This window comes from Perca flavescens, chromosome 20 (assembly GCF_004354835.1).
Source record: "Perca flavescens isolate YP-PL-M2 chromosome 20, PFLA_1.0, whole genome shotgun sequence".
In the NCBI taxonomy this organism is placed as follows: Eukaryota; Metazoa; Chordata; class Actinopteri; order Perciformes; family Percidae; genus Perca; species Perca flavescens.
Window position 1 is genome coordinate 31,963,099 of NC_041350.1, and position 14,728 is coordinate 31,977,826.

The window sequence follows — 14,728 nt, forward strand, 5'->3', positions numbered from 1 at the left end:
AGTGACTTCACACTACTCAATAGTTTATTTAAGGAAAAGATATAGATTGTATAATACACCAATTTTTACGTGAGGTAAACAAGAAGGAATAAAAATGTTCTTCAATATAGTATTTGTTACGGTTAGGACAGAACGGACCCAAATGCAGAACTCAGCACAAATCACTTTATTAGGAAAAGTGGGAAAGTGAATGGGGAAGTGGGGAGGTGGATGCCAGAGAGGGGAGCACAGGCACGGGGGCTGGAACCGGGAACAGAGGCACGGGGAGACCGGGTCTGAGAACTCGACAGGGAAGTACTGGAGCGCGGAGAGGCGAGGGCTGAGGCAGGCTGGTGCAGGAAACCGTGAGGGGGAACTGGATGGAGGAGCCAGCTGACTGGAGGCAGAGTGACGAGGAAGGCAATGGCTGAAACAAAAAGACAGAAAACGGATTACAAAGATACAAGCAGAAGAACACTCAGGGGAATTTGCAGAAGCTTGAGACGCGTGTCACCAAGTAGGCAGGAGCAACGATCAAGCGAAGGTGGTGAGTCAATCCGGGGTTTATATACTGGGCTTGATTGGAGTTGATGGCCGGCAGGTGTGTATGGTGGGAAGAGCGGTAGTGAGGAGGCGAGCAGGTGTGCGCAATCAGCTGGCTGGCACAAACAGGAAGGGAGGGGGGAACACAGAGAGAAACAGAGGCAACACAAACTGACAGCAAAACATGAGGAAAAGAAAAACAGGAACTCACAGCCAGCCGGACTCCAACCACCACAGTATTTTGTCTCTAGTAATTTATGAAATTACCGTGGAAAAAAACTAAAGGTACATAACAGTAACAAAGAATAGTGTGACTCTCTCCAGCATCATGTGGCAAGTTTTCTTCATCACATTGGATGTCTGCATCATCTCTAAATAAAAATGAATGTGGTGTTTCTATTGCTTTCACCTCCATTACTTTCTGAGAAACAGTAAGAACACAGTTTTACTATTGTAAAGATATAGTGTTTTTCACTTTTTTTATAGCTGTGTACATAACCTCAGACATCTTACCTGGACATGTTGGTATCTTTGTTCTTTTACCTTTTTCTCTCAAATGGTACAGTTTATAATTGTTTCATTCTTATTTGGGGGTCTGAGTTTTCTCTGTATAAATACTGTATATGTTCACTAACTAGTCTAAAACAAGACACCTGCTTAGGCTTTCAGCTAAAATTGCAATCAGCAGTGTTTGATAGGCACCAGACTGAAATCTATTCTGTTCTGAATGTGTGGTTAACAGTTTTGACAGCAGTGTGTTAGCATCTGAACAAAGTGCTGTAAATCTACAGTGTTGTGCACGTTGTGGTTAAAGTCATGGGATAAGTGTGTAGAGTTTTGAAAACTGTGTTCAAGCAATGAAAAACGAACTAGAGTTTGGTCCACATGAACTGCTGCTGTGCAGACTGGAGTTAGAGTTTTGCACATGTGACTCCAGTTGTGCCCACTGTCGTCTAGCAATTGAAAAAAACTGTAAAAGTGTCATCATTTACACAAAGACTCTTGAGACGCAGTGAGTAGGTTGTTGTCTTGAAACCAGCAGGTCAGGTCCTCTATTTCTTTCAGGTAGGCCTTTTCATTGGTGTCTGTGATCAGGCCCTGCACGGCTACTGTATGTCATCAGCAAACTAATGGCATTGCTACACAGTTGTGTGTGTGTGCAGGGAGTAAAGCAGGAGATTTCAAACCGCCCTGGGGTGCTCTGGCATTAAGGATGAGGGTGGAAGACCCTCACCACCTGGGTGGAAGACCCTCACCACCTGGGGTCTCCCTATCAACAGGATTAGTGAGGTGTTTAATCCCAGGCCCCTGAGCTTTGTGATGAACCTGGATGGAATTTACCAATCCTTGTAGAGCTGGCTCAGGTTTGCCTTGGACCAGCTCTTAATAATGCTGTAATAGTTTTAGAGTGCCGGGGGACTTCCTTTGACACACTGAGCTTCTCTCTCCTCTCTCTTTCCATCTGTGTGCATCCATGTCCCAAAAATGCTTGTTACTAACTTAGCTCTGGGGAGCTTATTCCCCAGAGTCCTTATGTTTTCTCGCCCAGACAGTTTTCCTTGGATTAGGGTGGCACCTAAATCATGGTTGCAGCTGTCGCCGTGGTCCTGCTCCACACCCTGCTATGCCCTGCTATGCCCTGCTACACCCTGCTATGCCTTGCAGTGCCCTGCCACGCCATTAACTACTACAACTACTATTTCTAGTCATAGTTCCATTATCTTTATTGTGACTATTATTTATGAAGGTAAATATGGTGCAAAAGGTGAGAGCTTGTAGAATACAATGTGAGAACTTGCAGAACAAAAAATCTGAACTTGTATGTTAAAATTTGCACTTGTAAAAAATATTCACACACGTGTGATCTGAAAAAAACACACGAGAGCTTGTAAAAAAAAATCTGAACTTGTAAATTGAAATTTGCACTTCAAATTCAGATCACATGTGTGTGAATATTTTTTACAAGTGCAAATTTTAACATGCAAGTTCAGATTTTTTGTTCTGCACGTTCTCACATTGTATTCTACAAGCTCTCACCTTTTGCATCATATTTACCTTCATAATTATTGCCACTGTTCATCACACCCCCAACCAGCACCGTCAGACACCACGTACCAAGAGCCTGGGTCTGTCCCAGGTCTCTCCCTAAAAGGAAGTTTTTCTCACCACCCGAGGTTCCTCCCTAAAAGGGAGTTTTTTCCTGTTGCACTAAATGCTTGCCCTTGGGGGAATTACTCAACTCTATCTGTAAAGTGTCTTGATATCACTCTTGTTATGATTTGATACTATAAATATAACTGAATTGAATTGAATTGAAATACAGTATTATGGTAAACATGAGCACAGCGAAGGGTTTGTGGTAAGGCGTCTCTGAAAAATGTATAAGATGACCTCAGAAAAGCTTTAACCAGGGAATTATTGGCATCTTTGGTTGACTGTCACGTTGCCTGCAGTCCTCTGACAAGGACCTGCTGGACCAAGTTGGGGACTTTTGGGGACAGGGCTTTCTCTGTCATCAGTCTACCAGTCCATGTCCGCTCTGCCCCATCCCTGCCCATGTTCAAAAAGCACCTCAAAACCTTTCTTTTCACTAAGTCCTTTGAACCCTAAACCTACCCTCTCCCATTTGTTAAGCGACCTTGGGTACCATGAAAGGCGCTACATAAATCAAAATTATTATTATTATTGACTTTCTTGATTAATAGATTATTAATTAATAGTTGCTTTTTAATTTTCTGTCATTCGACTAACCAATTAATCCACTAATGTTAACAGCACTGCTTTATTATGTACAAAATACAAATAAAGTTATTATTATTAAATCTTTAAGATTTGTTTTGGGTTGCTGTTTTACCTGTGCCACAAATCTGTCCATGATTAATCATTATAGCTATTTTAAAAGGAATTACTTGTGATTTTTAATCTCTTTTCTGAAGGGAGGCTTCTCTTCTTTCTTTATCAATTTCTCCCTCTCTTATTGGGTCTCATTACTTTGCTCTCACTTTCTTTCTCTTGGCTGGGATAATCCCCCCTGTAGGGGACTTCAAAGTGCAGGCCGGCCAAGGAAAAGCCTTAATTACCCATTTGGCTCGAAACTCAAGCCACATCACAATCCTCCACGGTCTGTCCGACTCCGCACTCCTGCCTTCCTCAGACTAATTGTGGGTCTGAATTTCTTTTTCCTCCTCTGCTGTGAAAATGGAAAGATGACATTAACATCAAAATAAGGGAGAAAAATCTGCACTGTTAAAGCAGATGATGAGAAAGTTAATTACCTTATTTTAGGGTGCTAATTTGCCTCCAATTTGTGTATTATTTTTTTAGGGGTATTCGGGGGCACGTTTTGCCAGGAGCAAAAAAAAAAAAAAAGCCAACATTTGGTGGCCTCTGGCACATTCTAATGCCACTATTCCATCATACACACTGATCTTAATTATTACATGTTTTAATGAGTTTGCCTACCGGATTGTAAACGTGGTGAATTATTGTCAATGAGAATTAGGCTTCTTGTGTGTTTTAGCCCACACCGTCTGTTAATAACTAATAATATTTCAACCCATGCCTATTTCTGACTGATCAGAACTTTCGTAATTAAGAATCATTAGACCTTATTCATTGCTTTTTTATTTCTTCAATGTAAGGTTTATCAAGACATGCCACAATGATGGTTAATGTGTTGTTTTAATAGAAACATAGATGCACTCATACTGTAGGCTTATTTTACTGCAGGAAGTACCATTACATAATATTTAATACCCATGCGCCTGTGTGACATATATGGAAAATGCAGTGCTTTCAGAGGACTTTTGTAATCGTCACGTTGCTGCCAACGGTGTTTTCCCCGTGCAGTCTACTGAGGATGTTCCCTGTCTGTAGATTCAATGCAGTTCTTAATGTGTTTTGTCATCAATTATTTAGCTAATATTTGTCATACACTGAAAACGATTCTCCGCTCTCTAATGGGCAGCCTCTCAGCTGATACAGACAGACGGCCTCATTTCTATTATCATGCTGGCATTGTTTTGAAGTAGAGATGTTCCGATACCGATCGGTATTGGCTCCGATACTGCCTAAAATGCTGGTATCGGTATCGGGAAGTACTGGAGTTTATGCACCGATCCGATACCACGTAATAAAGCCCTAAAGAAATTCTGCATTAAAGTAGCTTATTTATGTTCTTTTTCCGTTATAACTGACTGTCAAACTGGAGAATAAAAGAAAGTTCTACGGCATTCATTATTTGTGTTTGTTCATGTTTCACAAAGAGTTTAACCTGAGCCAGACCGACAACAAAGATAGAAATTATATCACATCCATACAGGGATAGTAGTATACAGCTGTTAAAACTTAATGAAATATATGACACTCTGGTATCGGATCGGTACTCGGTATCGGCCGATACGCAAGTTCAGGTATCGGAATCGGTATCGGGAAGCAAAAAAGTGGTATCGGGCCATCTCTATTTTGAAGCGGAGGCTAGTGGTTGTAAAATGTAGATGCATAGTGAATCGCAACTTGTTAAGAATCTACAAACCATTTTATTGGAATAAAAAATTTATATAATAAAGTAGCCGGCTAAACTTAAATGAGTAGTCAGCTGTTTGGCTGAAAGTCCCGTGCATCTCATACAGACGCTCATCAATCGATCAAGTTATTTGACACATAAAATCATTTAAAATACATTTCCAGTGAAATCGAAAAGGTGCCTTGTACAGACCATGAGGGCCACTGACCAAGCTGCTGCTTTTGAGGAGTTGGGACTAAGAACGCCTTGTGTCTTTTTATTGCTTTGATACAAAATGCATTCAATGACCACACCTTTCAAAAGGATCAGCCTCACTTCACTGGTTACCAGTAAGTTTTATAAATTAGTTTAAGATTTTACAGATTACTTGTAAAGCACTTCATGGTTTAGCTCCCAGTTATATTGTTGAACTGCCGCTCCCTTATGAGCCAGAGCGCAGGCTCAGATCCTAAGGCAGGACTTTCATAGAGGTCTTCAAGGATTTTACGTCTTTGTAGATGTAGACGTAGCAAACTGCAGTAATGTTGTGTTAAGTTTTGAACATAAATATAATGTTCTGGTGGTGTGAAGACAATGGCGTAACTTTGGGTTCAACATTGGCAGGGTTGAGATCTCCACTTTTGAGCAAAATTGAAATTTAGAACATATCAGACACTTCCTCCATTCTGGTGAATTTTCCTGCAACAATTTTTGCCTTTTCTGCATCGAGTTATAGTGATTTTAAATTAGCTGAATAACTGGAGGGTTAGAAATGTTTTCACTGAAGGTATCAGAAACAATTACTGACACCCGAATGAAATCAGAATATACTTACAGTGAATGTATTTTTACTTCATTACAATAAAGTGTAGCCATTAACAAGTTAACAGTAAACGGTGTTATGTTGAAGTTTACAGGACTGAAAAATAAACTGTGTGATGTTTAGACAGAGTTTTTCAGGTATGAGTGTACTGTATGTCCATAAGAAAATAGAATATACTTACATGATTATGTTAGTATCATATAGGATAGGAGTAAGTGTGATGTGTTAAAGCTTACTGAACTTGGTTGACACTGGTCAAAACCATCAGATAAACAATAAGTTTAAAAAAAATGTCAATAAAGGTTTAGAGGCTCAAAGTTAATTCAAACTTAGTAATACTAATTAAGTATATTGTTAATGACAACTAAGGGGCTAGCAGTAAACAGCAGTATGCAGTTTACTGGTTTATAAAGGTCAAATGTATTAACTGGAGAACTAGAATTCTTTTCACTGAGGGTTCCAGATGTAATTTTAGACGTTTAAATGGAATAAAATCATACTTATTATAAATGTGTAAAAATATCCTGTTAATACAGTGTTGTCATTAACAGGATAACAATAATCTTTACTATGCAGTAAGCAGAGTCAGTAAAGGAATAACAGTAAATTGTGGCGTGTCCCAGTTTAAATATCTTGTTTGTGACTACACAACAGTTCATGTCTATTAGCAGGATAATGGTGAATTGTGATGTGTTAGAAGGTTAGAAATTATTCAGACTGAATGCAGATGCAGAAAATGTGATGTAATCATAAACAGGATAACAGTCTATTGTGATGTGTTGAGTGGCTTAGACTGGTCAAAACTACCTGAAGTATTCAATGGACTCTTTTTGTGACTTTAAGTGTTTATTTCAGTTCATTTACTTTCCAGGTGCTGCTAATGCACCATCATTTTGTGGTGCGGTGCACTTTAAAAAAAGGAGAAGTAGACAGCGGGAGTCTCAATGTCATGTTTACTGTAACCTGTAAATGGCGTCACTGGCCGCATCTCAGTGACATCATAGAGAATACAAGCCGCAGCCTATAGGAGTCAGTTCATGTATTTAAATAAAGTGACATCACAAACAGCATTACATCTCTACTCCAAAAGCCCTCCCTCCCTCCCCCCCGCCCCCAGTCCCAAACCCCTCCACCTCTGTGTTATTGAACATTATTACATCTCAAAAATGACATTTTCTTAACTTCATCCCAACGCTGCGTTTTATTTTTTATCATTTTTAATACAAACATGAGGGAATCTAAAGCTAGCTGACAATGTACAATTGATTTGATTTTGATTGGAAGAACCTGGTGGGTGAGCCAATAAAAACAGGAAAGAAGAAAGTATCAGGAAGTGGCTGACAATACAAGTCTCCTGTCATCAGAAATGCAACCTTACTGGATTAGCTTACCCTTCTTTAAGAGAGGTGATGCTGATGGGGAATTCAGTAGCTCTCTGGGTTTTATGTAAGCACCAACTAGTTTCTATGAGTTTTTTAAAAAGCATTTAAAGGAATGAAATACACAGTCAGGTTGTTTTCTTCTTCATCATCTTGGCACTTCTTTGATTAGCAGGTGTTCATATAATTGTGGTCAGCAGTAAAAGAGTTTGGAGTTAAGATGTTTTCAGGACTTTTTCAGGACTAAATTATGCCTAATACCTTAAGCAGAATTTTACGAGTTTGTGAATATGTCAGGTGTATGTCCATCAGTGTTTCCATGGTCCCCTTTCTGCTGGCCAGCTAAAAGAAAATGAGACAAACAAGCAGAGGATGAAGAATTGTAACAGCTTGTATTTGTGCTCTGTTCTCATGCCGAGAAATATCAACAGGGCATGTGCCTGAAAACTGACATGGATGTCACAAAGGTCAAACAGAATAACCTGCCCTAAGCCCCCACCCCACCCCCCTCCCACCACACACACACACACACACACACACACACACACACACACACACACACACAGGGAGTCACTGCCAGTGCCAGTTAGAAATCACAAACAAATGAAAAGAAAAAAATGGTCAAACGAAATGAAAACAGCGTAGTCATAGAAAACTATGTACAACCAATTGAGCGGTAAACAAAACACTGACTGGTGTTTTTGTCACTAAACACAAGTCCTTTAGACCCCTTTCTGTACAACGTGATTCATTACAACAGTACAAATTTCATCAGGTTATTTATCCTGTCCAATGAGAGGAAAAATAGCTCGTGGCAGCCTGTGAGTTGTATCTTGGGATTGGCATGAAGTCACTCTCCCCCTGCACCAGATATAAGAGCAAGACGTTTCCAGGTACTCCAGAGTACCCTATTCACAAAAGGATGCACATATGCCTACAAGTTAAAAAAAATAAAATAAAAATAAAAGACAAGCTCCTTAGGAAAGACAGCAAGTGCCTAGACATGTATTTCAAACCATCCATGAAGAATAATCCATTCCAGAAGAAGAAAAATAGATACAAGTCAGGATTCTCAGTGTGTTTTTCCTGAAAAGAAGAACCAATGTTCTGCCAGTTCTAAGGGACAAACCCCATCCACCCACCCCTATCCTTAACAGCCGTCCCACCACCAAATCCAAGTTTGTTACAGCTCAGTCATTTTTTAATTTGTTTATTTTTTTATTTCATTACACCCAAGGCAGAATAAAAGTTACTAAAACTTAAGACTTACAGTTACAGTGACAAAAACAGTTTAAGAGACCCACAATTTAAATTGGACTGCAAAATAAAAAATAAAAAACAACCTTTTTCTATTTTTTGTAAAATGCCCAGGCATTCTCCAATATTACAAATACTTGTATACTTTTACAGTAAACAAAAAAAGTAATATATATTCATATATATTTATATATATACTAAAAACCCGTCACCAAAAAAAATAAGAAAAAAAATATATACACATCGCCTCTACGGCATTCAGAGAAACTTTATAAGCAAACCTGGAGAGAAAAAAAAATACTTGTTTGTTTAAAACACACATACACACACATATTATTTTACCCTTGTACTTGTTTCAATACTGTAAACTTATTTTAAGACAGAGTGCACTAAATTCTCTTTTTAGTTTCTGCATTTCCTGATTTTTGTTGAGTCTCTTCCTTGACTTTTTGTGTGGCTTTTGTCCACTCCTGGAAATTTCTGTTGTGGGACAGACTCTTGTCCTTATGAGTGAGGAATTTGATATATATCTATATATAGGTTTGTGCCTTTATATGTACATATGCATACATATATACACACACAGACACATATATTGTGCTGGGTACTCCTAAGCCTAAACACAGCATTGTTTCATTTTGTATTGATTTAAACATTTCTGTTGAAATGTCAAATTAAAAGTTAAACATTTGACATTTTCTTTTCTTGTTCAATTTGATGCTTAAAAAAATTGTTGCATTTGTCTGAGACAATAAATAGGAAGATTGCTATTCAAGGCACACTCATGTCAAATTCAATCGCCGTACAAAAACTGTCCCAAATAAATTGTTTTTTTGTTTATATCTTTAAATTTTAGAGTGCCAGCATTGGGAAAGCCTAGCCTAACAACCCTGGGCACTTCAGCGTCAAGAGATCCCAAGCCCTAGACCCTAAAGTACCTTTTCTGTCCAGCTCTGTGTGTGTCGGACGGAAAAATTATAAAGTGTGGGTCTGTTGTTAAGAGCTCTGAATTCATACATTGACAGCATTCACATCAGATCTGATTTAAAAAAAAAAGTGCCACTGTGAAGGTGGATGGGGCTTAATAAAATGATGGTTAAAAGAACAAGGGGGCATGGAAGAAACTGATGCTCTTACTATTAGTCTTACTACTTCAGCACACACTGATATATATGTATATTTCCTCTTCTACACAAAACTGTCCCACAACTAACTGTGAAACTTTGAAGGATTCCTATTCCTGGAGAGGTGACTTCATTAATCCAATTTTACAATTATAGAATCACTAATACAATACAAGACAAAATTATTGTCCCATTATTTTAAACAAATTTTTAGATATTTTAGCACAAAAAAATGCATAGAGATGTTGATTTTTATAAACGTCGACAATAAAATCAGAGAATTCAATTTTCTGCAGAAATGTAGTTAAAGTAGGGGCATCTGCCATGTATGCACATACATTTAACCCTTTCTAAACTAATTGTTATTTTAGTTGGAGGCTGTGACTTCAAATATAAATGAGTCTAATGGTGTTTTTCCATTACACGGTACCTGATCTACTCTTCTCGACTCCACTCGCCTTTTTTGTTTTTCCATTATGAAAAAAAGTACCTGGTACTAGCTAACTAGCTACTTTTTTTAGTATCACCTCCGTCGAAGCGAGCTGAGGCGATACCAAAAGGTGACGTGAAAACCTGCAGACTCCTGATTGGTTGGAGAGAATTGTCACTGATCACTGCGTCATCATTGCTAGTGACAGACGGGGGCGTCCTGAACAAACCCAACATTTTTAAATAGTTTAGCCGCCTGTGTTTTTTTTTTGCTGCCTCCAGCTTCTTTTGAAACTAAATATGTCTTCTGGCTGTGGCAACAGCCACATGCCGAGAATCAAAAACAACACACCTTCATTGTTCTGTGAGTGTGTGTCGCGTTAGGTCACGGCCGTTTCCTGTGGTGTCGCTATGACGACCAGCCACGCTTGCCTCACACATGAGGCGGTACTAAATCTGCAATGGAAAATGGAGGACGAGGAGTCGAGTCGAGCAGAGCAGAGCCGAGCAGAGCTGGTACTAGCAGTGGGTAAGCACCATAACTGCTTTGAGGATAAAGCTTGGACATTAGCCCGGTAGGGAGGACAGAGGGCAGCAAGGGATGCTGTAGAGGACACAACTGGCCCTAATTATTTCATCATATGCTTCTGGAAGTATAGGAATTAATGGGTAAATGAAGAAAAGTATTATAGCTCACCCTGAGATGTCCCTGTGCTCAGTCTCTTGTCTCATTCTTCTATCTATCTCTATGCATACTCGTATTGCATGGCTTCATGCTCAGTTTACTCCAAGTAAATAATATAGCCTAGATCATATGGCGTCATGCAAAATAGAATGCATGGATGTATCAGTGTAGGTAAGATGGAGGGGGGGTGTAAAGCAGAAGAAATGAGGGACGGTTATCGTAGCGTTGTCAGGGCTTGGTACTACATACCAGTCAGCAGCTGCCTTATCTATTTGTTTCTTCTGGCTGGTAATGATACTCTCAAAAGGAGACAGGGTTTATGAACCTTGGGATCCTCTTTGATTTTAGATTTACTGTCAAATATGATGCTCAGTGCTACATATCCAATTATATTGACATGTTTTAGAATCAGTTCATGCTACAATGCCAAAGGATTGTTGTCCGCGTATCGTCATCACACAAAATAGACTAATTCTAGCATTCTCAGTTAACGCCACTTTCAAATTGAAGATTGAATTCAGCTTCTCTCCAAGAAATCACACGTTTAGCTTAATATACAATTTCCTACAAGCAGCGGTCAAAAAAGATTACTTAAAATGGACTTGTCTTCTAAAAAACTCTCAGGATATCATTTCGGTTTTTAAAAAACAGAGTAACGCAAAATTAAAGTAAAACAATTTTCTTTTAAATGTCTAACTAATAATGTACCTGCACATGCCAAAATACAAAATCCAATAAATACAGAAATTATTGCACAGTTAAAGGCTCCACATATGTTATAACTCAACTGACTGATTGTTTTAAAAGGAACCCCAAATGAGGCAGTTTAGACAGCTTCAATTGGTGTTAAGATCTCTGTTTTCACTTTTTTTCTCAGTTGGCAGTTTCTTAAAAACACAAACTTAACCCAAAACTAACATTTCAGAAAAAGAGTATCCAGCTACCCCATTTTGTGTATTTTTTTTAAGTCAAAGTGTGGCGCAGAGTATGGAAACAGAGAACATGGTTTAGGTTCTCTCTGCTTGTTCAATTTTGACCTCATTGGTCATCAAATGTTCTCCATGCCACTTTTTCATATGTTTTTCCAGAGTGCTGTACACGCTGAAGGGCATTTGGCAAATGTCACAGCGATAGACCTCCTTACCATGCTGGCCATGTGTCTTCATGTGGCGAGTAAGCTTGGAGCTCTGGGCGCAGGCATAGTTACACAGCTCACACTTGTAGGGCCTCTCGCCAGTGTGACTGCGCCGGTGCACCGTCAGGTTGCTACAGTTCTTGAACACCTTGCCGCAGTATTCACAGGTGTCGCACCTCCTGCTATCCTTGGAGCTGGGTCGGCCTGGACCTCCACCCAGATGAGGCGTGCTGCCTCCACTGGCGGTGCCACTGCGGCCCGACAGGCCTCCATCCAGCAGGTCGCCCGGAGGCGTTGAGAACCGCAGGCTACCGTTCTCGGACGAGTGCTCAGAGGAGGTGGCGAAGGGCGATTGTCTGGAGTCAGTGAAGCCTAGGAAAGGGTCTTTGATGAAGTGGCGTGAGGCAGCATAGCCCACTAACCACTGGGAGTAGACGTTCTCAGAGGGGATGTGGGGTGCTGGGGGAATGTCCAAGTCCTTCTCAATCTTGATCCTCTTATTTGAGGAGTTGGACAGGCTGGGACTAGTGATAGGGGTTGGCTTACGGGGAAACAGGCCTGAGAAAGAGTCACCGGAGCCACAGTTCCGGCCATTAATGGTTGTCCTCTCTTCCTGCTGGTGGTGGTCCATCTCCCCAGCCACTGAGTCTTCATCCCCAGTGTCCCGCTGGCCATCTGAGCCCCTCTTGGAGAAGGGCATCCTTTTACGATTGTCAACTATCAAATTATTGTACTGCTGTATAGAGTTGAGCCCTCCACCTTCCACCATCTTCTCAATGGCAAGTGATGACTTCTCCTCTGAGGGCAGTTTAGAGCCATTCTCTCTGTTCCGGTAGAACTCAGACTCCATGCTGAAGTTGGATTCTGGTCGACTCTCATTCTCAAGTTCCTCTTCTTCCTCCTCCTCTTCTTCCTCCTCATTGCCTTCCCCATGGAAGTCCCCATCACGATTCTTCATGCCCTCACCTGTGACATCACTGGTGCCTGGCTCTGGGGAGCTTGTGGTGGACAATCCATCATCTGAGCGCCCCGTCAGGGATCCAGCCTTGTGCATGTGGGTCTTCATGTGTCGCTTTAGCTTGCTTGCCTGAGAGCAGGCGTGGTCACACAGCTGGCACTTGTATGGTTTTTCTCCAGTATGGCTGCGCCGATGCACCACCAAGTTGCTCTGGAACTTGAAGGTCTTACCGCAGAACTCACAGGACTTGACCTTGTTCTGTGTCTGGGGAGGTGTGGTGCTGTTTGGGGGCATCGGTGGTAAGGGAGGGGTGCTCATAAAGGGTGATTTTGGCCCAGGCTGGAAGGGGTTGGGGTTTAGTAGTCGGTGCATAGGGTTGGCCCTGTTGGGTGACAACGGTGGTGTGGTGCTGTTGTTGTTCCCCGCCAACTCACGTAACCGCCTGGAGAAGTCCATGGACTGGGACTCCATGGCCATGGGCGTTAGCCGCATCACCCTCTCAAAGGCACTGGGGTGCTGTGAGATGAGGCCCATTTCCTCTGCGCTAAGGCGTTCTAGCCGATGGGGGTCCAGGTGGTGCCGGGGAGGCGGGCTGATGAATGGAGGCGTGTTGGGGAGGCGGTTCTCCATGAAGCCTGGGGGAGGCTCCCGGAGCAGGGGGCCCGTCATCCTCAGGAGATGGAAGGGGTTGTTGTCCCCGAGAAAGTTGGTGAGGGGGGACTGCGGAATGGAGTCGTTGCCCATGGGTGGAGGCATAGTGATGCGTGGGGTGAGGGCTGTGCTGGAGGGGTTGGACTCCAGGTATATGCGAATGTTGTGGGTGTTCTGGACATGTTGCAGCAGGAACCAGGCGCTGGGGAAGGCCTGCTTACATGTGGTACATATATAGCTGGAAGGCTCATCACTGCCCCCTGCAACACACAGAGAAAGAAATACATTGATTATTTCAGCTGATGTATAATTTATACTACGCATTTAAAACTTCAGGCAGAGATGAACAAGCACATCTAAAATGACAAGCATTTTTCAAGTGCAAAATAAAACTTTCATTAAGTAAAATCTATTTCATTCATGAACCAAATTGTCATTAATAAAATTGCTTTTTAAATAACAGCCTACTTGCAGTATGTAACCTTTTCTGTGCTGAAAAGCAGTGAGATTAGTGTGTATTCTTTATATGCTGCCTAATACTTCTAGTAGCTGGAAAGGCCTTGGCTTATCATGTTGTCACATAAATGCTATGTACTTATCACACTTTTGACAAGTGCATTTTTACAGTCACACTGGATTGGCCCACACTGGGTTCATGTTTAAAGAGGTGCTTAATCTCTCATGACACAAAGTGAATCTCCCACTACAAACTGCTGAATTATTACAAGTGTGTGTGTGTGTGTGTGTGTGTGTGTGTGTGTGTGTGTGTGTGTGTGTGTGTGTGTGTGTGTGTGTGTGTGTGTGCATCTCAGTGTGGTTTACATGTACAGTTAGCATGAAGTTAGATGTATGTAAGCGAGCATACTGAGTGAATGATTTAAAAAAGCCGGAGGAAACCCCTCTAAGCAGTCTGTAATGTTTGCTGAGTTGGAGATGCCAAACTCATATTGCTAAAGGTAGACATTTTTTAAAAATCAGGCTAGAGTAAGAAAAATAAATGAGCGTATTGAGAAAAATAGCCTCCACACAGCTGGCATGAAGTTACAAAGAAGAGCAAAATGATGATGATTGCATACAGTATATGATATATTTACTTTTATTAACATTAAAAAAATCTGTAATATAACCTGGTCTGAATAAACAAGGCACAGTCTTCAAATAATGTTGGCTAAAAAAAATTGCCTTTATCAGATTTTGAAAGTGAGACTTTTTTTAACCATTTTTCTATGACTCCACAATTACAAACATCACTTCTTTTAGA

General features: G+C 40.9%; 1 protein-coding gene and 1 long non-coding RNA gene across 3 annotated transcripts in view; both read right to left on the reverse strand.

Moving 5' to 3' along the window:
* Positions 1-151: 151 nt before the first annotated feature.
* Positions 152-639, reverse strand: LOC114547395 (uncharacterized). The gene is made up of 2 exons (XR_003691150.1): positions 494-639; positions 152-406 (listed from the first exon to the last, which is right to left on the reverse strand). It is a non-coding gene; the product is annotated as an uncharacterized LOC114547395 (long non-coding RNA).
* A 6,403-nt stretch (positions 640-7,042) lies between these two features.
* The window catches only part of bcl11ba (BCL11 transcription factor B a), a 50,063-nt gene continuing 42,377 nt past the window's right edge, over positions 7,043-14,728 (reverse strand). The window contains exons 3-4 of one of the 2 annotated variants that reach the window (XM_028566708.1): positions 11,868-13,727; positions 7,043-7,570 (exon numbers count right to left, since the gene is read on the reverse strand). In XM_028566708.1, the coding sequence (XP_028422509.1) occupies positions 7,503-7,570; positions 11,868-13,727 (1,928 nt within the window). In that variant the 3' untranslated portion in view covers positions 7,043-7,502. Of the gene's footprint in view, positions 7,571-11,099; positions 13,728-14,728 lie in introns of those variants that run through there. The other variant, XM_028566707.1, reaches the window with a different exon arrangement.